Source organism: Poromitra crassiceps (genome assembly GCF_964638095.1).
Source record: "Poromitra crassiceps genome assembly, chromosome: 10".
In the NCBI taxonomy this organism is placed as follows: Eukaryota; Metazoa; Chordata; class Actinopteri; order Beryciformes; family Melamphaidae; genus Poromitra; species Poromitra crassiceps.
Window position 1 is genome coordinate 21435123 of NC_139631.1, and position 25698 is coordinate 21460820.

The window sequence follows — 25698 nt, forward strand, 5'->3', positions numbered from 1 at the left end:
GGAACATCAGGAGAGACTCCAAACTGCGCATGCTACAGCCCAAAGGAACTTGGAGAAAGCAGCGGACTACCGGAGGAAGGTATACAACGAACACATAAATGACACACCCCTGAGGATAGGACAGTATGTCTACCTTAAGAACCACAAAGTTCGGGGGAGGAACAAAATTCAGGATGTTTGGGCCCCGGAGCTGTATACAGTGGCAGAAGCCCCAAACATAGGGGGGGTGGTGTATGGAGTGATTCCTCACGAAGGGGGGGCAGTGCGAAGGGTCCATCGAACTGAAATACGATGTGCTACTCACCACCAATCTCCCCCTAGGCAAAGTCGTGAAAAGGCTACCCCAGACCCGGTGCCACAGACTCCACCACTGCCTGTCCCACCTCCCCAGTCCAACCACTGGGAAGGGCCCTTGACCTTGGTATGCCAGGAGGAACAACTATCAGATGGTACGTCATTGATGGACACCCCCGTGGAGCCGGGCGCAGCGCTGACTGACAACGCACCAGAGCACCATACACCACGTGCGACCGGGAGTCCAGCGGGAGCATTGGAGGAGGTGGACCCTGAAGATGTTGGCCCCCGCCGCACAACCAGAGCCACAGCAGGGAGGAATGAAAACCCTCATAATCTACCTAGATCGGCCATAGCAAGAACTGAAACGATAGGTGCGTCTGCCTCTTCGAATTTGCCTTCTGGCCCCGCCCCCTTTAGGCCCTGGTGTTGACTTAATCGTCGGGTGACGATTCAACTTGGGGGGGACGAATGTGGTGTCCTGGGACACTCAGTGGAGGCCCAATAGGGCCAATCATTCAATTAAGCACTGTAACTCTCCACAGCTGCATAATCACCACACCAGGGGTGAAGGCATCATTAGGGTAGGTCTGGCTTGCTTGTCTCCATAGACAGAAGGAGACGTTCACCTGTCTGGTTGTACGTCGTGTCTCTCCCACACAAGGCACGACAGGGACTCTTGACTGCATTGCTCATTCCTGTAAACTGGTAGGCTATGCTCTGATAGCTGAGGTTTTAATGCTGTTATGTGTGGCTGTGTTTTAAATTTGCTCTCTGTGCCCACAGAAGGAAACTGGAGAGCTTGATGCCGGCTGTATATTTGGCTTTCACTCAGTGCTCTGACTGGTATGCCGTAATGGAAGTTGAAATTTACACTGTTGTGTGTGTGTGCTAATTTGTTTTAATTTTATCTATCTCTATGCCTGCAGAAAGTATAGGAAGACCGGGCAGAGACTTATCCATTTGGCCCATTCGTGGCATGTAACAAGTATGTGTTTTGGTTGTTTTTGGTTTATTTGATTTATTTTGTTATATATGCCATTCTAATGGTGTGTGTGTGTTTCTCTTCCAACCAGACGGACAGACATATCTCAGTGTGGGGCGATCAGCCACTGTTTCCTAGGGCTTTTATTGTTGGGTTGAATATTTCCATTGTTACAAAATACTCTGTGATTTCTACATGGTGATTAGACCATTGTTTGCACAACACCAGTGCTGTAGTTGTGACCTAAACATTGTCAACCTTTGTACTCCTTTTTGGTCGACCACTGACTCGCAGCTGGGCCGGGCCAGCGCGTCCTGACTCTGGGTGGGCTGTCGGGTGTCCGCCTCCACCTTCGTCGCAGCTGCCGGTGTGGGGCACTGGTGGGGGGAGCTTTTCTTCATCCTTCCACGTGAGGTGGTATAGTGATACGTTTTAGTCTTAAGTGTGCACAGGGTTGGCGTGTAGTCTGTTGTTTGTAGTGGGACAACAGGGGAGTGCATGCTTCCCCTTTTTGTAGTGGTCTTTGCATGCTGGCTTGTAGTGCTGTTTTCCCTCCTTCTCTCCTTCTCACTAGGTGTTCCGGTCGGTGGGCTGCGGCGGGGCGTGGGAGCGCGCTCAGGCACCCCGGGGGTTTTCGGGCGGAGACGGTAGAGGTGGTTGGCCAAACTGGATGGCTACAGGCAACTGTACTTTTAGGATAGGCACTTTTATTTAAACTTTGTAATAAAACTGATGATTGTTATAAAATACACGTCCATGCCTCAGTGGTGATTCCATTTGAACAAACGGTCATTTATCCTTTTTGTCATTGGGTCGAGCTCCTTCCGCTCTTTAAACAGAAGGTGGCGTTGTCATCCTGGAAATTCTTAACAGGTGCATTTACAAACTCTTAAAAGGTGCATCCTAAAGTGCGGGTTACCACACTACATATGCACTGATCTCCCGTGGGGACTGGAGCCACACCATGAGAGTCAAAATGTAAACTGGGATAATCAGCTGTGCTGCTCATCTCACAAATGCAGGGTCCTTACATACAGTATGAGACAGTGTTGTGAAGAGAAATGAACAGGCTTTCATATAAGATAAGATACAATACAATACTGTACTGAGTGAGGACACAGTAACAGCAGAGATATGATCATCCAAACACAAGTTTCCAAACTTTTTGTGTCGAGTTTACATTGGACCAGCAGTTATCTCTATATAAACTGAATCAGTTTCCTTTCTTCTTCCAAGATTTGGTTGCACGCTAATGAGAGCAGAAACCCCGTGGCATGAAATCATGCAGTGGCTGATATAAATGTGGAAAAATGTCTCATCCTATAAAGGTTTCCCATTGAGATTGAGCATGTTGTGAGGAGAGTGCGAGCTTTTTACATGCAAACGACAATAAGGATTTCTTTTTATATTAACCATTTTAAACATCGTGGACAAAATGCCAAATGAAAATGGAGATGAATATCAGCCCTTGCTTAATAACATCAAAGAATCTGAGAGGAAATTTAAGGTATGTAGTTTAAAATGATTCAACATTTTTAGAAAAACAACATTGCCTATATTCTTCTGCAGTTAATGCATGACAAGTTTTTATCAGTCAGCCAAGGTTATGCTCATATAGCGATATTGCACGTTGACTGCCTATAAAATATCTTTGTTTTGAATGAATGATGAATCTCTATTGTGTGTCTGACTTGGCTGCAGTTTCCAAACAAATCACTGCTGCTGGCTGTCTGTGCTGCCTGTATAGGGGGGACCTTTCAGTATGGCTATAACATTTCCATCATCAATGCACCCACCAAGGTAAAAACAAAAAAGACTACTAGCCCACTAGCTGTCAATCTGTGAATGGCAGGAAGTATGTGAGAGAATGCCAGACAATGCAGGCCAGCATTTATGTTTCTTTGTACAAGCACAAAAATCATTTGAACGGTTGTGTGTGTGTGTGTGGGGGGGGGGGTCTCATAAGTAATGTCACTCGAGCAATTGTTCTGATGTCATCAGTGATATCACTCGAGCAACTGTGATGTAGTATGAGCCAATGGCCCACAGTTGCACGATGGCGCCTAGGTGGGTGGGCGGTGTCCGTCTGTCTGTCAGTCACGATTTTGGGAGCCTGCGGAGCGGGCGATTTCCATAACTGCAGCCATGGCGCATCATCCGGAGTCTCAACCCTAGGAATCGAGCATGCGTAGTGCGCGAAATTCCTAGTTTCATAAATTAGATCACGGATTACAGTAAGTCATTGTTAGTTCATTGGTTAAGTATTGATTTCCTCCCCTTTTTTCCTCTAGCCTGTGCAGAATTTCATCAACCAGACCTGGCTGGAGCGTTATGAAAGGAACATCTCAGAGCAAGCTCTCACTCTGCTGTGGTCCACTATCGTATCTATATTCACCTTAGGAGGGTTTATTGGAGCATCTATTGGTGGAACATTGTCTATTAAGTTGGGGAGGTATGGAGATAAAGTTAAATGATCTATAAAATGGTTACTCTTCTTTTCCATTGTTCTCCTTTGTAACATTTTTTTTTTATTACATCTGCTGCAGGAAAGGGACATTGTTGGCCAATAATATATTTGCCATATTGGCCGCAGTGCTGATGGGCCTGAGCCAACCTACAGGATTATTTGAATTACTCATCATTGGACGTCTTCTCACCGGATTAAATGCAGGTAAATAATTCAGATACACTTAACGACCTTATTCCTATCTTAGGGTCCATAGAAACAGATAGAGAAGACATCCTACCCCTTTTTTCTCTGTAAAGGCTTGAACACCGCATATAAAACAATTGAGATGCTTAATCTTGGGTTTAATCATAATGTTATTTTCAGAGGCATAGGCATCTGTGTTCAGCCTCTTTACTTGGGGGAAATAGCTCCAACGCCACTTCGTGGTGCCACGGCAATGGGAACCTCCATTTTCATCACTGGTGGCATCTTGACTGGACAAGTGATGGGTCTCAAGTGAATACTGAACATATTAACACCACACAACATTCCTATACACTTAACCTTTAACCAAAATATGGGTTTCAAGGTTTAACATTGCATCCCCTTGATTGCTAGGCTAATTAGTTTTGCATAGTGTGATTTGAAAATGCTGAGCAGACATCTATATAAGTGTGGCTTTACAGAGAGCTGCTGGGTGAAGAAGAGTACTGGCCCATTCTGCTCTCCACCACCTGTATCCCAGCGATCCTGCAGCTTCTGGTCCTGCCCTGCCTCCCAGAGAGCCCGCGCTACCTGCTGATTGACAGGGGGGATGATGAAGGCTGTAAAAACGGTACGATGAGAGCAAAGATGCCCTCCCACTAATTTTGGTTTCAGTGCCATGAAGTGAAAATATGAGGCTGTTTTGAAATGTATCGAAATCATTGTGAACTTTGACCGACTTCATGTGGTGCACATGACCACATGGTTGGAAAAGGCGCTTCGGGGGGCAAGGCAAAGAAATGTTGTGCCAGGTCTGTATAGCCGTGTGAGTGAGCGTGTGTCTCGTGTCTCCCATCTGCAGCACTGAAGCGACTGCGCGGCACGGACAACTGTGACAGTGAGATGGAGGATATGGAGAGGGAGAGGATTATGGCGGTGGGAGTCCAGGCCAAGAAGCCCTGGGAGCTGTTCGCTGACCGCAGTCTGTCCTGGCAGCTTCTCACCATCGTCCTGCTCAACTCCGCACAGCAGCTCAACGGCATTAACGCTGTATGTCCATTATAATGTCTCACCATGTTGAATCTGTTCCACACTGGTAGTTCCATCAATCCCCACTACAACATCTACTTTAGACTTTATGATGAAACAAGCATATTTAAGAAGTAAAGCATAAGCAAAAGAAGTGAGTTTCTTGATTAGAACAACAATATAGTCAATATTGTTGCAAGGGGTGCACATTATGGTGTTCTTGTCTGTATTTGCCACAGATTTATTTCTATGCAGATTATGTGTTTAAACAATCCGGTATTCCCCATGATAAGATACCGTACGCAACTGTTGGCACTGGCGCCTGTGAATGCATCACAGCTTTAATTTGTGTAAGTATCAGTTACTTGCTGTATTTTTGTGACTGCCGTGCTGCAGAAAGCCTGGTGACCTGCTGCATGTGTCTAACAGGGTTTGCTTATTGAAAGACTGGGAAGGAAAGTGCTCATCACAGCAGGATATGTCCTGATGGGGATCTGCTGCATTTTATTCACTTTGAGCCTCACCTTTCAGGTAAGTAACAGGTAGTGTAAAGAAATATGCACAGGCAGTGTTGTGTCATGCATTTTCATTATGTAACATTTTGTTGTTTTTGTAATTTCCTTAGGTTTAGCTACTTGACATGACTTTTTGTGAATTTCACAATTCTCCTCTTTCCTTTATAATTTTTTTCCCTTGGTATTAAAGCCCCATTATGTAGTTTTTCTATTTTGGGGGAAACTGCGCCCTCACAGTTTACATATTTTAATACACTTCCCTGTTTGTATGTTCAGATATCAGCCTTATTTTGCTGTTTGTGTTTGTACTCTCTACTTTGCTAACCTTTCTGCAGTGTTTATAACTGATTCACTGGAAAATAAATTACCTCCAAATATCCCCAAATGTTGTTGTCTCGACATGTTTTAGTGAAAGAAGTGGGTAATCACGCTGCTGATCAAGCTAGCGAGTGATAAACACGTTTTACTTCCTATACGTACTTCACAATAAAAGCATCCCATTAGTTGAGCATCCCATGAAGGAGCTGCACAGGAAATTGAGTTACAAGTTCCAGGCAACTTGACATGCTCCGTTACAGGGTGCAGGAAAACAGGCAGAAAGTGGGAATGATAGAGGCGCCACTCTTCCTATTAGAAGTCAGTATACCATCAAAATGATGTAAAAGCTGTTGTAGTAAGGTAAAAAAAAGTTACATATTGGGGCTTTAAATTTATGTTTTTCCTGCTGTGGAACCATATATAAAATTACTTAAATTATATGCTGGTTTGTGTTAAGAGTGCTTTTATGTGATCTCTCCTCTCTCAGGCTGCCAGCTCACTTGTACCATACTTAAGTATGGCATGTGTTTTTGCTTTTATCTTGAGTTTTGGCTTAGGACCAGGTAACTGACTGAATTACCTTTAATTATACTCATCCTCCATTTAAAGTCTATATGTATCATCAGGAGCCACTCTGGCACTGTTGTTACATAACACTGATTTTCTTTTGTTGTTTCTTCTGCTCTGAAGGTGGCGTGACTAACATCTTCACCACAGAATTATTTACACAAACCACGCGCCCTGCTGCGTACATGATCGCAGGGTCTGTGAACTGGCTCAGCTTCTTCCTCATAGGCATGCTCTTCCCTTTTATTGTGGTAAGTGTCAAGTGATGAGATGTAAGGAAGTAAGTAAGACTTACAAGCTTGACTGTTTCAGCGAGTTGGTTTCAACAGTTAGATGTTCTGTCTCCTCAGACCGGGCTGCAGCAATACTGTTTTCTGGTGTTCTTGGTCATCTGCTGCTTGGTTGCAATCTACATCGTCCTGGTTGTTCCTGAAACCAAGAACAGAACTTTCCTGGAAATCCATAATGAGTTCCAGTCCAATGACAAGAGCAGCAAGGCCTCCAGCACCAATGCCCCGAGGACAATACTGATCTCAACTCCTCTATGACATGTAACTGATGGAGTCTAGCATAACAACAATTTAAAAACACATTCCATGTCTCAAAATATTTGTGTCACGAAGATGAAATTTTGTCATGGAAGATTTTCAGTGTTGTCATTTCCATGCATTTGATATAGTCCAGTAAACAGCAGTTTAATTATTTGCATGCTCAACACAATAGATCACAATTCTGCATAATAATCAGTCATAGTCATAGTGTATGGTGGCTGGTTTTAAGTTCAGAGATTACTGGGTAATTCATATATTCCTAATTATATATTTTGTACTCTATAGCCAGTTTGCATGCATAACGTGAAACAATCTCAATAATTTGATGTAATATTTTGATAAATGTTATATTTGATAACATTTGTAACTCTTGTGAAGGGCACTATCCATGAATTTTCAATAAAAATCTATTTATGAATGAATGAATGAATGAATGAATGAATGATTTTATTTCGAGTGTTTAACAAAAAACAACCGAAAAGGATAGGTGAGAAGCCATAGGCTTATGGTAACCTACCCACTTACAACAACACATTATTGCTCAATCAATCAAGATAGAAGACAAGTAACAGTGTCAATTCTATTACAATTAATGCTAAGTGACTAATAAAAGATAACAAATTGTAACCGATTGTTGCTAAGAAATGAACAATGACTTAATGTAAAGAAAGCATATTGTGATAAAGAATATAAGATAAGTAATAAATGAGACATGGTCAATAGCTTAAGTAATACAATCTAAGTAAACAATTCATATAGAGCAAAGAACAATACCTACAACTCATCCACCGGATGTTATTATATTATTATTATACAAGAAGATTTATCAACAACATGTTCACAAATATCAAAAGGCTCAAAGTAAGTCTCCTGCTTTCCCGTTTATGCGATTTAGGCTGCCTGACTTTCAATTTTAATTGGCAGCCTATTAGCCTTTTAGCAAGGCATGTGACCTGCAGAACAAAGAGAAGGCTGTCAGGAGGAAAAGGTTGAATAGCTTTAAGAAAGAAAATTGCTACAGAACAATTGATGCATAACTCTTACATAGGCTAGCTAGATGACCTGCTTCTCGCATCATATGGGTTATGTAAATAAATAAATAAATCACATACAATACAATTGTACTCTAAGGATTTTGTTTACCATCTGAAAAAATTAATTCGGCCTGCAGTCTTCCTACTTGGTGCTTGTCTACAAACGGTATGATAGTGCTGTCATCATTGCCGTGGGTTGCCTAAAATCGGTCCACGGGCCGCAATTTCGCCCCTGGGCTGGACTTATGCCTGCTGGCTTAAGACCTTCAGACCAGTCTCTCTCCCTCCTCACCGATGTACTTTTTGGTCTGTTCATTTGTTTATTAATGGCATTTCTGTTGTCTAGGGATTTTCACTTAGTTTTACTTAAGAAATAATTGTTTTAACTTTTACTTGGTGTATGACTCACCTCATGTGTTACTTCCTTGAGCCGGGTTACACATGAGGGGTCATACACTAGCCTGCTTGCCTGGAAGCAGGCTGCGGGTCTAAGCCCTTGTTCACACAGGACGCCGAACATCGCAGAGCTGAAGCTTGAGAGGCAGGAACAAGCTGAACTGACGCCTAACCGTTCAGACAAGAAGCCTTCTCTTTTCCTCTCAGCGCCTCCTCGGCGCGCCTTGAACCCGCCCACAACTCCCATTGACTTGAATGCCTGGCAGCTTCAAGCTTCACGCTTGGAAAATATGACTGAATCCTGAACGATCGCTTGAGCAAGACGTGAGCTTGGCTTCAGTGTGGCTTCAGAGTGACATGCGCGCGGGTGGTGTGAACGGCCTCACCTGTTAACAAGGACGCCTTAATGAAACTTGTGGGTTCAGCGTAGGTTGAGCGTTGATTCGGCATATGGTGTGAACGGGGGCTAAGCCTCGGTTCACACCAGGCGCTATTAAGAAGCAGCGCTTAACAGAAGCTGTGTGCCACGCTAAACCGGTCACACCAGAAGCACTCTCTTTTGCTCAGCGCCTCACTGCGCTGAATTGACTTCATGCCTAGCAGCTTGGGTGCAGGACGCTGCATGCTTGAAAAATAGAATAGAAGCTGAAACTATCGCTGCAGCGTAGCTTCAGCGTGGCGTGGGGCTGGTGTGAACGGTCTCACCTGTTAACAAGGACTGTTAACTGCCATAGTGCTCGTGGCTTTGGCGTATGGTGTGAACGACGGCTAAGCTCTGCCATTGGTGCCGACCATTTCAGTCAGAGCAAAAAGGGATTTCCCTTCCTGTGTGTCGCTCTCAAATGCCTCTGCCGCTGTGAAACAACAACCACACGCTGAAAATGGCAAGTTTTGACGAAGATTTGGATTGTGCAATAAAGCAGGCCTGACCTGCTTGGTACTTTTGGTGGATGGTTGTAAAGATCTGTTGATGTCTGAGGAAGAGCAGTAGCTCGAAACGTCACATGTGTTGGATGGCTGAATAAAAAGGTAAATTGGAGCTTCCCCTCTTTTATACTGTAAAGATAACAGAACCTTTTTTACCACTAGAGTCTCAGTCCAGCGGCTAGATCAAATTGAGAGTAAAAGCAGCCAGACTATCTCCTGTGCGGGTATGGTGCAAAACAAGAGTCTGGCAAGTGAGACTAGTCATATGCCAAAGTAAAAGTTTAAACAATAATTTAAAAACACAAACTACATTAACAACCAAACAGAACAAAAGGTGTACACTGTACACAGATGAGGAGGGCCCAATGAGTGCACTGGGCCCAGGTGCACCCAATCAGCCCCCAACTCCTGGCTCCTGCAAGACAGGACCAAGAGAGTGGGAGGGTTACTTTCAGATGTTTTACAGAAAGTGTATGAACCCTGACCAAAATAGTCAGACATTCTGTCATTGTGTTACTTATGGTTGGAATTCCAGTGAAAATAATAATTATTTTTGCTGGGGAATCGCCTGGAACCCCCCTCAAGGACCCCGGACCCCACTTTGACAACCGCTGGCCTAAAACACACACCAAGTAGAAGCAATAACATTGCCAAATCCAAAGTATGAAAATTGGCTTATAAAAGGTGGGTAAACAAAAGACCCCTTATACAGCTTGTCAACATTGAGCTGCGCGCGCAACGTGTAGGCAGAAAGTCCTCATCCCAGCATAGACAGACAGCGAAAACTCTGTCAAAGCCCCGCTGTCAGGACTGCTCTATGCCCATCTGCAACACACAGTTATATTTTAGTTTTAAAATGCAGTTCTCGGCTTACTACCACAGCTTATCGCCTGGTGATAAGCAATGTGCATCGAAATTAACGTTGTTTAATGGGACATGTCTTACAGACCCATACGCACTGGCGCTGTCAATTGGCCAAGCCTAGTGGCCGGCAATACATATCGTGCATTCCTTTATAACTGGGGATAGCGTAGATAATTATTCTGTAACTTGCAAAGATATATTGTTATGTTGATAATGCACACAACTCAATGACATTATGTAACGTTACTTGGTCGTTAACTAACCGAGCGATGTGGCTGAGCAGCCTACAGCTACAGGCAGCTTACCTGATTATGAAGAGCACTACAAAGTCGGGCATTTTTAATGATGTCCTCGTTCCAATCAGTTCAACTTAATAATGACATTATTTAACGTTACTTGGTCGTTAACTAACCTAGCGATGTGGCTGAGCAGCCTACAGTTTCAGTTCAGGCAGCTTACCTGATTATGAAGAGCACTGCAAAGTCGGGCATTTTTAACGATTTCCTCTTTCGGCTTGCAACCAAAGACACCTACGGTTAGCATTAAAAGCAGTATGAGTTGACGGGATTCGGTAAAACTTTACTCCTTGCTTTGTTGATAGTGTAACAGACTGTTCAGTGTTGTGTTGTGTTCTATTGCGTGTGTGCGAGGCTAACCGTAGGTGTCTTTGGTTGCAAGCCGAAAGAGGAAATCGTTAAAAATGCCCGACTTTGCAGTGCTCTTCATAATCAGGTAAGCTGCCTGAACTGAAACTGTAGGCTGCTCAGCCACATCGCTAGGTTAGTTAACGACCAAGTAACGTTAAATAATGTCATTATTAAGTTGAACTGATTGGAACGAGGACATCATTAAAAATGCCCGACTTTGTAGTGCTCTTCATAATCAGGTAAGCTGCCTGTAGCTGTAGGCTGCTCAGCCACATCGCTCGGTTAGTTAACGACCAAGTAACGTTACATAATGTCATTGAGTTGTGTGCATTATCAACATAACAATATATCTTTGCAAGTTACAGAATAATTATCTACGCTATCCCCAGTTATAAAGGAATGCACGATATGTATTGCCGGCCACTAGGCTTGGCCAATTGACAGCGCCAGTGCGTATGGGTCTGTAAGACATGTCCCATTAAACAACGTTAATTTCGATGCATAACATTGCTTATCACCAGGCGATAAGCTGTGGTAGTAAGCCGAGAACTGCATTTTAAAACTAAAATATAACTGTGTGTTGCAGATGGGCATAGAGCAGTCCTGACAGCGGGGCTTTGACAGAGTTTTCGCTGTCTGTCTATGCTGGGATGAGGACTTTCTGCCTACACGTTGCGCGCGCAGCTTGCTTTGTTGTCATTGTGACGTAGGCGTATAATTGGTCTAAACAAACACTCCAAGGTGAGTAGCTTACCCACCTCCGTATAATATTGTATAGGTTTGGAGCAAAGCATTAAATTCAGGATTTACAAAGTGAAATTAACTACTAGCGTTAGACTAACGTTAACCAACGAGTTATAATATTGAGCTTTCGCTAGATACCAACTTGATGCAGCTCCAAAAAGTGAACCACTCTCACGCTCTCGCCTCTTTCTATCTGGCTCTGCGGCTCTGCCCACTTGCTCTGCCTCATAAATCAAACGAGCATCATCGTACAGGGTTACATGCTGCCACTCCGACGTGCTGCCACTCCGACGTTCTGCCACTCCGAAATATCGGCACTCAGAAAGGGATCATGTCTATGTTCCCCGGGTTCTATATTCCCCATTTTCCCACGCCAAACCTAACCTCCCCCCATGCCTAAACCTAACCTCCCCCAGACCCTAACCCAAAACCTAACCTCTCCCACCCCCACGCCTAAACCTAAGGTCGGCATTGCGGCTTCTAAGGTGAACGACCGCCAGTCCGAATAATGGAAGTTAACGTTCGGAGTGGCAGGGCTTCGGAAAGGCAGACAGTTACCATCGTACAGAATGAGTTCGTCCGAGTCATGGTCCGAGTCCGATTACTCTAGTCTTACCAATTCCCCGGATGATCAGGCTCCTCCTACTCAACATGGCGACCTAGCGAAGAACTCCACGCTTGTTTGTTGACATCCACCAAAATCCAAGTTCTCGTTTATTTTGTGAATTCACAGTCTGTAACCATGTCAAGACTCATCGTTAAAAACCTTCCCAACGGGGTAAGTAGCTAACACACCCGGGATAAAGCCATAGCTAGGTGTGTGTATAGTGTGGTGAGTTTACAGTATCTGAACGTGTGTGTCTGCAGATGAAGGAGGAGAGGTTCCGGACTATGTTTGCAGCCTTTGGGACCCTGACAGACTGCACCCTGAAGTTTACAAAGGACGGCAAGTTTCGTAAGTTTGGTTTTGTGGGTTTCAAAGCCGAAGAAGATGCGGACAAAGCGCTGAAACATTTTAACAGGAGTTTCGTGGACACTTCCAGAGTGACGGTAAGTCAGCTCAGTGCTACCAGCGGGTTTAATGGGCTCTACACATCAAGAGCGATGCGAGTGTGGGCCTCACATGTTGTTGATATTAACACACACACACACACACACACACACACACACACACACACACACACACACACACACACACACACACACACACACACACACACACACACACACAGCTGGTCATTTTATACAATTTGATCAGCTAATGGGGATCCTTTTAATAAACAAATAAATAAACAAACACACACACACACACACACACACGCTTAACACTTTAATCGTGGTACTTATGCTTGTGGTTTTCATGCTGAAAGTGATTGATTTATGTGTTTGACCTGTTGCATGAGGATGAATGTTCCCTTAATTTACGGTAATGCACTGTCTCCGTAAGTGGCTCTGGATGAAAGCATCTGCTAAATGTCTAAGTTGTAACTTGTCCAGGTGGAAATGTGTAAGGCCTTTGGGGACCCGACTAAATCAAAGGCATGGAGCAAACACACCCATAGCTCTGGCCCAGGAGCCACCTCTCCTTCAGATGACAAGGACAGCAAGAAGGTAATGCTGCAAAATGTCTGTAAAACTACTATAACTGCTCATAAACCTGAGAAAATTACTTAGATGTGTCTGTTCTCTCTCCACTTTAATGAGATTCAGAATATTGATTTGAATTACAGACTAGAGATGGTCAAATAGACGATGACACTTAGGTTATCCCAAAATATACAGTGTTTCACTTGTCTTGTTTCTCTCTGCATAGCTACACTGTGTTCCAGTTGGTTGTCAAGTACCTAGTCTTTTTGTTGCTATTTGGAATCAAATATATTTCCTTTTCTTTCTGCCTTTAGAAAAATAAAAAGAAAGAGAAAAAGGAAACCTCCAGTGTGCTGGGCAATGTAAGTCAGTCTCATGTTCATGATTAGGATGCAATATGTATCAGTAACAACTGTGTCTGTGTATTGAGCACAAATCTGTCTTGTGGGCTGAAACAAATTCACTTCTTCACTTTAACATCTGAACTTGTATTTTTTGCTGCTGTAAAATGCTTTGCCCCCCCCCACCAATTGAGATTGAAATTGTCATAATATAAAATAAATAATAAAATAATTGGCAAAGTAAGGTACAGCGTCCAAATTGGTGTTTTAATTTAGAGGCTATGTTAGTCTTGATTTAAGAGTTGCAACTTGAACTTGCCAGGTAAACATTGTCTGTCAGCCAGAGGTTTATGAGGACTGCAACCACTAATTCCTTCCTAGATTCAGTACAATTCCCCAGTGTATGAGCCAGCAGTCTGGCACACTGCAGCAGCCTAGCATGCTCTATTAAGCATAAAATAAATAGATGTTATATGATATACAGTAAATGCCATGTGTTGTTTATGTGATGTTTACTCACAATGTGCACTGCATGCTTGTGTGTTTGCCAGCTGGAGGAGGACCAGGGTTTCAAGGAGTTTATGTCAGTACATCAGAATCGCAGTCAGGTACCAACCTGGGCCAATGACTCTGAGCTGACTCTATCAGCTGTCCCCGACACTGGAAAAGCAAAGGCCCAGGCCAAGAAGAAAGCGGCCTCTGATGATTACCTCAACTTTGACTCAGACCAGTCAGAAGATGAGGAGGAGGAGGAGGAGGAGGAAGATGGTGATGGTGAAGATGAAGGTAGGTATCCCTTTCGAAGTTTGGGTTGATAGTGTGCGTGTTTGCGCATGTGCAAAAATAGTCTGTTGCTGCTTTCAGGTGCCACTAAAGAAGCTCTTAAATCCAGCTTGTCGGATATGGAGTACCTGCGATCAAAAGTGGCACAAGCGGAGGACACCATGGGGGAGAGCGGAGAGGAGGATCTTGGTGAAGATGGTGATGATAAAGAAGATGGTTGTGTCCCGGTGCATCAGGCCGACAGCGCCTATGAGAGTGGCGACAAAGACAAGGTCCCAAAGACCAAAACGTCAATCTCCTCAGTGGATAAGAAGCAGGGCAAAGCTGCCAAGCAGGAGGTGACTGATCATACAGCTCGGCGTCTTCTCTCTACGTGTTTAACATTACTGCTTAATACAGCACAGCACTTTCTTTCAGTTTGTAATGTATTGCTTAAAGCCCCTCTATCTCTTTCTTGCATCCATCCCATGCCTTCCCCAGACTGAGCCCACTACAGAATTTACAATCAAACTGCGAGGAGCCCCTTTCAGTGTTAAAGAGGTGAGTGAGCAAGATCTCCTTTGTGTTGTGTATTTTAGTAGGGCTGCGAAATATACTGATATTATATTAATATCATGATATGAGACTAGATATCCTCTTAGATTTTGGATGTTGTAATATTGTGATATGGCGTGAGTGTTGTCTTTTCCTGTTTTTAAGGGCTGCATTACAGTAAAGTGATAGAGTTTTCTGAACGTACCAGACTGTGCTAGCTGTTCTGTTATTTGCCTTTACCCACTTAGTCATTATATCCACATTACTGATGATTATTATCAAACATCTCATTGTGTAAATATTTAGTGAAAACACAACATTTAGTCCAATGCTGAGATATATATAGCATCTATCAGCATTCAGCCTAAAAATATTGTGATATGATTTTTGGTCTGTATCACCCAGCCTTATATTTCAGTATACAATTAAGACATAATAGCATTTTTTTTTATGTGTGATGTCAATAGCAACAGGTACGAGAGTTCATGACCCCTCTGAAGCCTGCAGCCATCAGAATTGGGAAGAACGAAAGTGGCAATAGAACAGGTATGTGACTGAAACTTTTGGAAGATAGACTTTTAAGTTGTTTTTGGTGAGCATACACGGTATATCTCGTGGTACAACAGTGTATGTCTATATATACTGTATTCAGTATATGTATCACTACAGATATCTGGGGTGTGTGTATGTTTCAGGTTATATATATGTGGACTTGCACTCTGATGAAGAGGTGGAAAAGGCCCTAAAGAAGAACAAAGACTACATGGGTGAGTAAAATATGTTCCATTCTGTTCATGTGCATATTCATGGTTACTCCTGGGTGTATGTTAGAGGTCGGCGAGACGTTTGAGCATCTTAATACATGATCACTTATTACATTTTTCACAGGGAGATCGTGAACATGGTTATATATTATCATAACTTTTGCTTTTACCATTTATATTCATTGCTTTCACCTAGCTTCTTAACCAAATCACAGTGCAACTTTTCTACTAACTAACCTTAAAGCTTAAACATGTTTCAACAACTTGCCTGAGAGTGCTTTGTTGAGTTATTCATTTTACTAGTGTTTAATAAATTTGTTACTACCTTTTTTGTGTGTGCATATACTTTCTGTAGACTGCTTCAAATGATGCTGCAAAAACTACTTTTACTATTGTACTTTTCAGTAACTTGCAACCTAGCCTTAGAAAAGCAGAATGATTTTTTTTGTGTATATCGTGAATCGTGAAAATACCTGAAAATGTTGTGATGCTGTTTTGACCTCACCTAAACTTAGTGCATGTATGGGTCCTAAAGAGATGAGCCTTCTGCGTGTGTTTTCAGGTGGGCGTTACATTGAGGTTTTCCGTGTGGACAGCTGGAAAGGAAAGGATCAGAGGGCCAAACGGGACAAGGAAAGTGACAGAGACTTCACCAGAAAGTTGAAGGAGGATGAGGAGGAGGAAGATATCGCTGAGTCAGGACGACTCTTCATCAGGAACCTTCCCTACACTTGCACCGAGGAAGAGATCAAAGACCTATTTACTAAACATGGTGCGTTAAAAAGCACATGATGCACACATATACACAAGCAAAAGTGCATGCAAGTTTGCTGTCATTTTTTTTTATTCATTCTTATTTATCCAGGTTTATGATTCTATGCTCTCTGCAGGTCCCTTATCTGAGGTGATGTTCCCCATTGACAACCTAACCAAGAAGTCTAAAGGATTTGCTTTTGTAACCTACATGTTTCCAGAAAATGCAGTAACAGCTCTGGCTCAGTTAGATGGACATATATTTCAGGTATCTGATGAGTGAGTGAGTGAGTGAGTAAGTGAGTGAGTAAATGTAAATGTAGTGAGTGAGTGAGTGAGTGAGTATCTGCAATCTACTGAGTGCACTTATCTATTTTAACTCGATTTTGAGGAGGCAGAATGCAAACGTTTCTTTCTCACATACTTTCAGGGCAGGATGCTTCACCTCCTTCCCTCCACAGTGAAGAAAGAGAAGACTGAATCCTCAGACTCTGGTCCCGGCTCCTCGACTTACAAACGGCAAAAACAAGCTAAGAATAAAGCTTCAAGTGCCAGGTACACATGCTTACACATTTGTATCTGCATGTGTAAATCCATTTAAACAATTTCAGTTTCTTATGCTACATTGTATTATCTCTGCCTATCGGCTTCTGATTTTCTTTGAATTTCCTTATTCCGCTCCTTTCTAGCTCCCACAACTGGAACACCTTGTTTCTGGGCACAAGTGCTGTGGCAGATGCCATCGCTGAGAAGTACAACACCACCAAAAGTCAAGTTCTGGACCATGTGAGCAGCACCCCCCTTCTTTTCTCCTCTACCACATTTATGCATGACCCCCCATTTTACGCTCCAGCACAGCTCATCTACGTCTGCTACATACACCTTGATTCTGAAACAAGAACCATTATGCACATTCAGACTAGAGTCACTCTTAAAAACGTAATGTCTTCCCCTGCAGGAGTCGAAGGGTAGTGTTGCAGTGAGGATGGCTCTGGGAGAGACCCAGCTCGTCCAGGAGACTCGCCAGTTTCTACAGGACAACAGTGTGTGTCTGGACTCCTTCAGTCAGGTCTGTTAAGCAACAATTCTTCTTTACATGCATGAAAGCAGAGTCCTTACCTTGAATCCCACTCTTGCCCTTTGTTGCATGTCTCTCTGCCCTCACTTTGCTGTTGATCTCTGCTACTACCTATCAAGAAATGTGGCTTCTTGCGTCCAGGCAGCAGCAGCGAGGAGTACAACTGTGATCCTGGTGAAGAACCTCCCAGCGGGGGTGACTGCGTCGGAGCTAGAGGAGCTGTTCTCACCCCATGGCTCTTTGGGCCGGGTTCTGCTGCCACCCTCAGGACTCACTGCCATCATAGAGTTCCTGGAGCCAACTGAAGCTAAACGTGCCTTCACTAGGCTGGCCTACAGCAAGGTGAGTAGCAGCTGTTCACCAACGACACTGTGCATTCACAGGAGAGAAACTTTAAAGTCTTGTGCTTACTACATTTCTCAATTCCTTGTTAGTTCCAACACATCCCGCTGTATTTGGAGTGGGCACCTGTTGGGGTGTTTATGGCAGCCAAGCCTGAACCAGGTAAAATCCCACAAACACACTCACAGACATACAGTACTACAGTATTCTTCAACATTTGAGTTTGGCTTTGAATGTTCTCTAAAAGGAAGTTTGTAGATATGAAAGAGATTATTTGAATAATCAGAATGTCTTCTGGATCTGTCACTTATCAGCAAAAGAGGCGGCAGTGGAAGAAGAGGAGGAGGAAGAAGAGGAGGAAGAGGAGTCTGCTCCGGGTTCCACACTTTTTGTGAAGAATCTTAATTTCAGCACAACAGAGGAGAAACTACATGAGGTGGGTGAATTTGGGAATTAAACTCTCACTTTCATTGAATAACATTGAACAGGACTAAGAGTCTAGAGCCCCGCGACGTTGAGAAAGCTTCTCTGCCGGGAATCGAACTCCGGTCTCCCGCTTGAAAGTCTATAAAGTGGTGAACAGAGCAAGCGACCAACATACCAAAGGGATGATGCATAAAATTGATAGATGTTGAATATTGTTTTTTTCTTTCTTTCCAGACATTCTCAAAATGTGGTAAACTCAAGACCTGCACCATCTCCAAGAAGAAAGATAAAACAGGTACTAAAAATCCACAGTAATAGCTGTCACGTATTTGAACAGACTTAAACATTAACTTATAGGCTTTTCCTGTCAAAAAGTTACACATAATTTATTAGAAAATATATGATTATGTTGTGAGGGGAAATGAGCATTCCTTGCATGTGTGGTGTCGGGCGCTGTGAGAGCAGTGGGTGAAAATAAGTGTTAGGAGTTAACTTTCCTAACTGTTGGTTTGACTCTAGGCAAGTTGTTGTCCATGGGTTACGGTTTTGTCCAGTATCAGACTGCAGAAGCAGCACAGAAGGCCATCCGGCAGCTGCAGGTATTGCACCCATTTCCTCAGTAATACACTTACACCCCATCTCCATCACCTTCTTGTCTGCATTTGGCTAATGCGGTTTCCCTCTCTCCTCCAGCACTGTGATGTGGACAACCACCAGTTAGAGCTGAAGGTTTCAGAGAAGGCCACAAGGTAAGATGGGCTCGAAAGAGGCTTTGGCAACTTTATTGGCAAAGAAAATATTGCTCACTTAAATAGAAGGTGTTGTGTATGAGCCTGAGCCTCACTTACACAGTTGACTTGTAATAAGCCAGTAATGAAGAGTGAGTAATAGCATAACAGAATAAAGCAGTCCATAAATTTAATTCAAACAGATTCTCAGTATCGGAGTTTGATGAGAATAAAACAATTTGCACTGATTCTGCCATTGTCCCATTCTCTGCTCTTTTTAAATAACATGCAGCATGGAGAGAAGTACACAGCAGTGGCAAATGCACTTTTCTGGCTAGTGAAGTGAAGCAAAGCAGGAAACATACACTATAAGAGAATAGGGGGGTTAAACAGCTGGGCTGATATCTTGAGAGAGCCAGCCATCCTTGAATGTTGTAATGTTCTGGAAAACAAGTTGTATAATGACTGAAATAATATAAGTATACAAATACAATATACAGATATGGCAATTTTCTCCATAGTCTGTGTAGTGACCTTGTTGTGCATTAAATTAGGATTTATGTAAGAAAACTCTTCTAAAGACTCCTTCAAAAGACCTTGGATAATGTTCAACAATACTTGATTTGTGACGATCACTGTACAAAGCTCAATCTGTGAAGCCTTCATATACTTCAAGGCCTTAAAAACACAAACCTAACATGGACCTACTTTGTTCTTTTATTCCTGTTGTGAAGCATTGAGACCCAGGATGCATCCCACGGTGATCATTATTTGTCTGTGACATTTGTACAGGTTACAATAAATCCAGAGAGAATATTTAGTTTAGGTGAAAATCAAATCAAGGTAATGTGGTGAAGGTTTCCTCCAGGATCTCCAGTGACTCTGATAGTTAGAAGCTCAAATGGGCAGGAAATAAGTCTGTCTTTTCTTTTCCAGTGATATTCAATGAATGCATATTGGACTATCATAAGTCGATGCCTGTTATTGCAGTAAAACTGGGTTTATTTACTGGGGCAGATGACTTACCTAATCAAAGGGCTGGATGTAAGGGGGTTATGGTGCAGAATGCAGCTTGCAGATAAGCAGTTGATCACTACCATTGCCGCTCACTATTCAGCCCTGTTTCCCCGTGTTTAGGTCTGCCGAGGTGTCGCGCAAGAAGAAGCAGCTTGATAAGAAGCAGACGGGATCCAAGATCCTTGTGCGCAACGTTCCCTTCCAAGCCACTGTCAAGGAAATTCGAGAGCTCTTCTGGTAACAACCACACACACATAGTTATTTTTGTTTAGACTTTCAGAGCAGGATAATGTTGATAATGACATGATTTCATCCCTCTGTCCTCACAGCACTTTCGGAGAGCTGAAGACAGTCCGTCTTCCAAAGAAGGCAGCTGGGACTGGGAGTCATAGGGGGTTTGGCTTTATTGACTTCCTCACCAAACAGGATGCCAAGGTTAGTGTATGCGTTTTTTGTCCATCTCTTTTTTGTATTTTGAGGTTTCGGAAATGTATTGGAAAATTTAGAGCAGCAGTGCTGGAGTATATGTACCAATGCTATGCTGATAAATGCTATGCTTCTGTGTCCTCTTCAGAAAGCGTTTTCTGCACTGTGCCACAGCACCCATCTGTACGGGAGACGCCTCGTGCTGGAGTGGGCCGATGCTGAGGAAACAGTGGAGATGCTGAGACGGAAAACTGCCGAGCACTTTCATGGTAAATCTACCAACTTCCACTACAAAACACAAAATGTAATTCATTGAAATAACCACACATTCACAAGCTTCTTTCTCCCCTCTCATTCATTTCTTCGTCTCAGTGGCCCCCAAGAAACGACGGCAGGCAGAGGTTTTGGAGGGAATTATGGAGAATATGGAAACTGGAGGCGCCCAAGACAACTGAGATCAGACAAGCCTGAACACTGCTCCTGTGTTATTCTGTGTTGACAGGACAACATATGGACTTGAATTGCAGAAGGAGCGAATTAAATTCAGTTTATCAGCCAGCCGCGGTCCAAGTTTTACAGAACTTCACCTCTCACTAGTCACTTCCCTCATGTAATTACAGATTTGTGGTGTAGAAAAGATGACTGTAATTTTTTATATATATCACATTAAATCATGTTATAAAATACAGTGTATATGGTATGTCTGGTATTCTGTTAGAAAGGGGCTAGTATTGTGTCTGTGTGTTAGAGATGATGTTATGTCTGGCAGATGGAAACGCAGGAGGGGCGGGGGGTAGAGCCGTGTGGGCGAACTTGTATTTTGAAAGGTCGTGGTCATGTGACTAGTCATATGACTGGCGTTTATTTTGTAAACATGGCGTCCAGGATTCGAAAGGCGTCTGCGACAATGAGGAATATTTCACTGATTTCATTTTCACTCGTGTTGTGCTTTCTCTGTGGATCGGGTCGAGCTGAAATACGAACTGCCGTGATTGATAAGCAAACCGGACAGCTGTCTGTCCTCGAGGGATATCACGACGAGTTTGTCGCGTGGGCGAACTTTACCGACGACATCAAAACCTCTGGGTGAGTTGACGTTCACGGCAGTTTATAGTAGTAGGTCTACATGGTCGGTCGCCACCGACTATCATCGATTTCCGTATTGGGCTCAATTTTGTTATTAATACGGAGGGTTTCCCTTGATCTTTACTCTGTGTTAAGATGTGTAACGTTACATATAAAGCACACAAACATACGCACATACTTTAGTCTCTGTTTCCGTAATTTCATGCCCCTTCATTTCAGTTGGTCTTTCCTGGAGGTCACGACCAGCAGAAAGTACAATGACAGCATGCAGGCCTATGCAGCTGGGGCGGTGGAGGCTGCACTCACATCACAGGTCAGACGAGGTCACCAATCTCCAGTCTCTGGGTGCAGTCTGGGCAAATCTGAATTGTGTTGCCTGCAGCTAGTTACACACTTACTAGTTCAACTAATATGTAAGATGATGTGTGTTCATTTTAGCTCATCTATAAGCACTGGATGAACACTTTGATGAGTTACTGTGGGCCGTCCACATTTGAGTCAGGCTACTGCCAGCGCCTGAAGGCTTACATCACAACCAATCTGCAGTGGATGTGGGAACAAATAGAGAAGCAGCCAAATTTCCCCTACTGGCACCAGGTTGGTACTTCATTGGTGTATGTAGTTTATTGAAATGGTAATACTGAACATAAACTATTCAGGCCCAGAGCTGCCGTGTCGTGTGTCTCCATCTGTCTCTCGTCTCGTCAGGTGCATCTGGCGCTGCTGCAGCTGAAAGGTCTGGAGGACAGTTATAACGACCAGCTATCATTTCCTACAGGGCCCTTCTCCATCAACCCATTTGGCTTCCTGTGAGTGATAATTCTGTATGATTCAGATGTGTGTACTCAGTTTCTCAGACCAGAAACCTTGCCTCTTACCCCTGTCTCACATTCTCCACCACTACTCTTCCCAACCAGACTTTTCCAAATGGGTGGGGATGTTGAGGACTTGGAGTCTGCTCTGAACAAATCCAGCCAAACTCGACCCCTGGGATCAGGCTCCTGTTCTGCTCTCATTAAGCTATTACCGAACAATAAGGAACTGCTGGTGTCACATGACACCTGGAACACGTACCAGTCCATGCTGCGCATCATGAAGAAATACAACTTTGACTTCAGCATGTCTTCTGCAGGTAGTCCATTCCTGAATGTCAATTTGTCTAATATAAGTTCCTTTACCTCCCCATTTTCTTTTATACCAAATTTTGCAAAAGGGTGCTCACTTTTGCTAAATCAAAACACAATTCGCTCCCCCAAGTTTGCAAGCCTCAGTGATGGACTGGCATCACAGTTGTACCGGTTCAACTCGGATAACTTTATGTGGTCTGATGTTCTCAGACAGTGGTCTGCTTCCTGGAGGAACCCAAGCATTCTCCTCTTACCCTGGATCCATCTTCTCTGGAGATGACTTCTACATCCTAAGTAGTGGACTGGTGAGAGCCGTTTGTACCAGTTGTTGTAATCATTGAGAAATACAAAATTAGGAAGGCTGGATGATGTGGTTCCTTCAACTCAGTCTAGCTTGTCTGCAGGTCACGTTGGAAACCACCATTGGCAACAGCAACCCTGCTCTCTGGAAGTTTGTTCGACCCACAGGACAAGTCATGGAGTGGCTGAGGAACATTGTGGCCAACCGACTGGCTGAAACCGGCAAGCAGTGGGCAGAGATCTTCAGCATGTACAACAGTGGAACGTGAGTTTCATTAGAGCTGTGCATCTTCACTGATCTCACGATTCGATACGATTCGATTATACAAGTCTACGATTCGATTCGATTCGATTATACGATGCATCTTAAATCGATGCATCACTTTTTCCGCAATACATGATTTATTTTTTCTCACTTTCTTTTTTCTCACTGTGTGGCTACTTTTAAAATAAAAGTGCATTTGGAATTGCATTGTATTATGATCCATAATTAAAATAAACAACTGCATGTACTTACATTCTATTTTATTTGATTATATTTTTTTATTTTTTTATTTTTTTAATAATCGATTTTTGATATTTGTTAATCGATTCAGAATCGTCCTATTAAGCATCGCGATGCATCTCTGAATCGATTATTTTCGGCAGCTCTAAGTTTCATACACTCTGTCTTTACGTTTTCACTTTATTAACCCCCATTCTTTATCTTTACTATAGGACCAAATGGAATTTTCAACCTAGGGTCCGGGCTGTGTTAAATTCCGGCTTATTTCTTTGTTTTATTCAGATTTCTATATGATGATTAGATTTGAGTGGGTGTAGAGACCATGAACTGTCCTATGTATGGGCAGGAAAGGAGGCAAATAGGCATTATGCAGCCTCTTCTAATCAGCCGTCACATGAGAATTTTGCCACGTTACATATCAGTTAAGGGCTAGTCAGCATTTGTCTTGGCTGAGTAAGCTACTTCTACATTCTATTTATAGATCTCTCAAAGAAATCACTGAAGCTTCATGGGCTAAAGGTCATTCATTCAGGTTAGACTGAAGTGCGCGCATGTGTGTGTGTTGCAGGTATAACAATCAGTGGATGATTGTGGACTATAACCACTTCACTCCAGGGAAGACTGATATTGATGAGGGGCTACTCACTGTGCTGGAGCAGATTCCGTAAGTCTTTGCAACCCCATCTTTAACAGGCTCCAATACTGGCCCTTTAAATATTTGTGCAGCCTCTGAATGGCCTGTATGTGCCATCTGATTCACTGAGTGATATGTCTAAAATATGTTTGTCTTATCTCTTAATGCTGCAGGGGACTAGTTCTTTTCACTGATAAAACACGTGAATTGCTGGAGAAAGGCTATTGGGCAAGTTACAACATCCCGTAAGTTCCCAGCACTCAGGAACATCAAGTTTCATAATTTGATTGCATGTGTTTTAATTGTGTAATATGTGTGTGGATATTTTATTTTGTTCGTATAGGTACTATGCAGAGATCTTCAATGCCAGTGGCTGTAATGAGCTGGTTGAGAAATTCGGCCCATGGTTCTCTCTGGATCAGAATCCAAGGGCTCAGATCTTCAGACGAAACCAGACAGCAGTTACAGACTTGGATTCAATGGTCCGCCTCATGAGGTAAGGTCAGTGTGGTGGAGAAGTTTGAGGTGAATACTTCTGTAAGGTCCTGAACTGGTCCTAGTGATGGAAACACTTTAATTCAACTTTTAACACTGTTGTTTACATGCATGATGATTTCATTGCCATGTTCATGTTTGAGGTGTTGTGTGTCTCCTTTCAGGTACAATAACTTTAAGGAAGACCCATTGTCCCGATGTGATGGCTGTAATCCACCTGGTAATGGGGAGAATGCCATCTCAGCCCGGTCAGACCTGAACCCAGCTAACGGCACGTACCCCTTTGGTGCCCTAAGGCAGAGACCCCACGGAGGAACGGACATGAAGGTTTGTATCTTTCTCATTTCATTTCTCACCCTCGCCCATACGTCTGTCCTCTTCCCTGAATAGCCCCTGTTTGTGAAAGAGACGCTTCCTAACTCTGACCCTGGGTTGTGTGTACCTGTGCAGCTGACCTCATATGGGATGTTCAGTGAGTTCGGTATGCTGGCAGTGAACGGGCCAACCTGGGACCAAGTGCCGCCCTTCCAGTGGAGCACCTCCCCTTACAAAGACCTGCTGCACATGGGTCACCCTGATACTTGGACATTCAAACCTATAAAAGTCACCTGGTCTCCTTAATCACTCTGCCACACACAGACATACAGGTGGCTTCACAAGTGTACATACAATCAGCAGTGCTGTTGGCAGTTTTGATAAAAGGGAAATGATGCCTTCAATCCAGTGACACATGACATTAACAGCCATGGTATTCATGGGATGTCCACCCTCAGTGGCTGTAATGTCCTGGAATCAAAATATTGCACTATGTATAGTGGAAATGCAGAGGATCAAAGAGAGCTGTGAATGTGAGGCAATATTGCCTGATCTGGCCAGACAAAGAACCCTTGCTGCTAAAGTTTTTTTTTTTTAATGATTATTATTATTATTAAACAATGTCCTTCTCTGTCTTGTTTTTAAAATAAATTGAAATTCCACACAGATTTATCACTTGGCCAGTTTTTGAAAGTTTTGTAAATTGTTACATTAAATATTGTTGTCCAAGCCACATGAACAAATTCTATTCAAATTAAACTGTTTTAAAATGTATTTAACTGTAAATGTTTGAAGTCTTCCTTGCTTTACTCTGGTTCAGATCACCCAAATTAGTAGACCAGAAAAGTCTATCTGGAGGAAAATGTTCTGTAATATTTTTAATTTGTTTATTCTTACATCATGTATCATTAAAGGTCCTCACATGACCAATGA

The 25698-nt window shown here is 43.1% G+C and overlaps 3 protein-coding genes across 3 annotated transcripts; all 3 read left to right on the top strand.

The window, feature by feature from the left end:
• Nucleotides 1-2714: 2714 nt before the first annotated feature.
• slc2a11b (solute carrier family 2 member 11b) lies at nt 2715-6909 on the top strand (the record flags this gene model as incomplete). Its single annotated transcript, XM_083645330.1, has 12 exons — nt 2715-2786; nt 2981-3079; nt 3571-3731; nt 3826-3950; nt 4115-4244; nt 4415-4563; nt 4795-4982; nt 5201-5311; nt 5391-5492; nt 6282-6357; nt 6485-6612; nt 6712-6909. The coding sequence occupies 12 exons, from the start codon at nt 2715-2717 to the stop codon at nt 6907-6909; spliced, it is 1539 nt and encodes a 512-aa protein (XP_083501456.1).
• Nucleotides 6910-10764: 3855 nt separating this feature from the next.
• Nucleotides 10765-20962, top strand: rbm19 (RNA binding motif protein 19). Its single transcript, XM_083644436.1, has 25 exons — nt 10765-10865; nt 12258-12302; nt 12392-12574; nt 13022-13135; nt 13426-13473; nt 14004-14238; nt 14317-14573; nt 14716-14775; nt 15237-15315; nt 15465-15536; nt 16096-16305; nt 16424-16554; nt 16717-16841; nt 16976-17072; nt 17245-17355; nt 17506-17706; nt 17799-17868; nt 18021-18142; nt 18367-18427; nt 18652-18731; nt 18826-18881; nt 19998-20114; nt 20207-20312; nt 20452-20572; nt 20676-20962. Exons 2-25 carry the CDS (start codon nt 12267-12269, stop codon nt 20756-20758), a joined length of 2775 nt encoding a protein of 924 aa, XP_083500562.1. The 5' UTR covers nt 10765-10865; nt 12258-12266; the 3' UTR covers nt 20759-20962.
• A 217-nt stretch (nt 20963-21179) lies between these two features.
• plbd2 (phospholipase B domain containing 2) lies at nt 21180-25670 on the top strand. The gene is made up of 12 exons (XM_083644231.1): nt 21180-21389; nt 21609-21702; nt 21828-21986; nt 22098-22198; nt 22307-22521; nt 22727-22821; nt 22921-23081; nt 23890-23985; nt 24129-24200; nt 24299-24451; nt 24615-24777; nt 24901-25670. The coding sequence occupies exons 1-12, from the start codon at nt 21211-21213 to the stop codon at nt 25069-25071; spliced, it is 1659 nt and encodes a 552-aa protein (XP_083500357.1). The 5' UTR covers nt 21180-21210; the 3' UTR covers nt 25072-25670.
• The last annotated feature ends 28 nt before the right edge of the window (nt 25671-25698 follow it).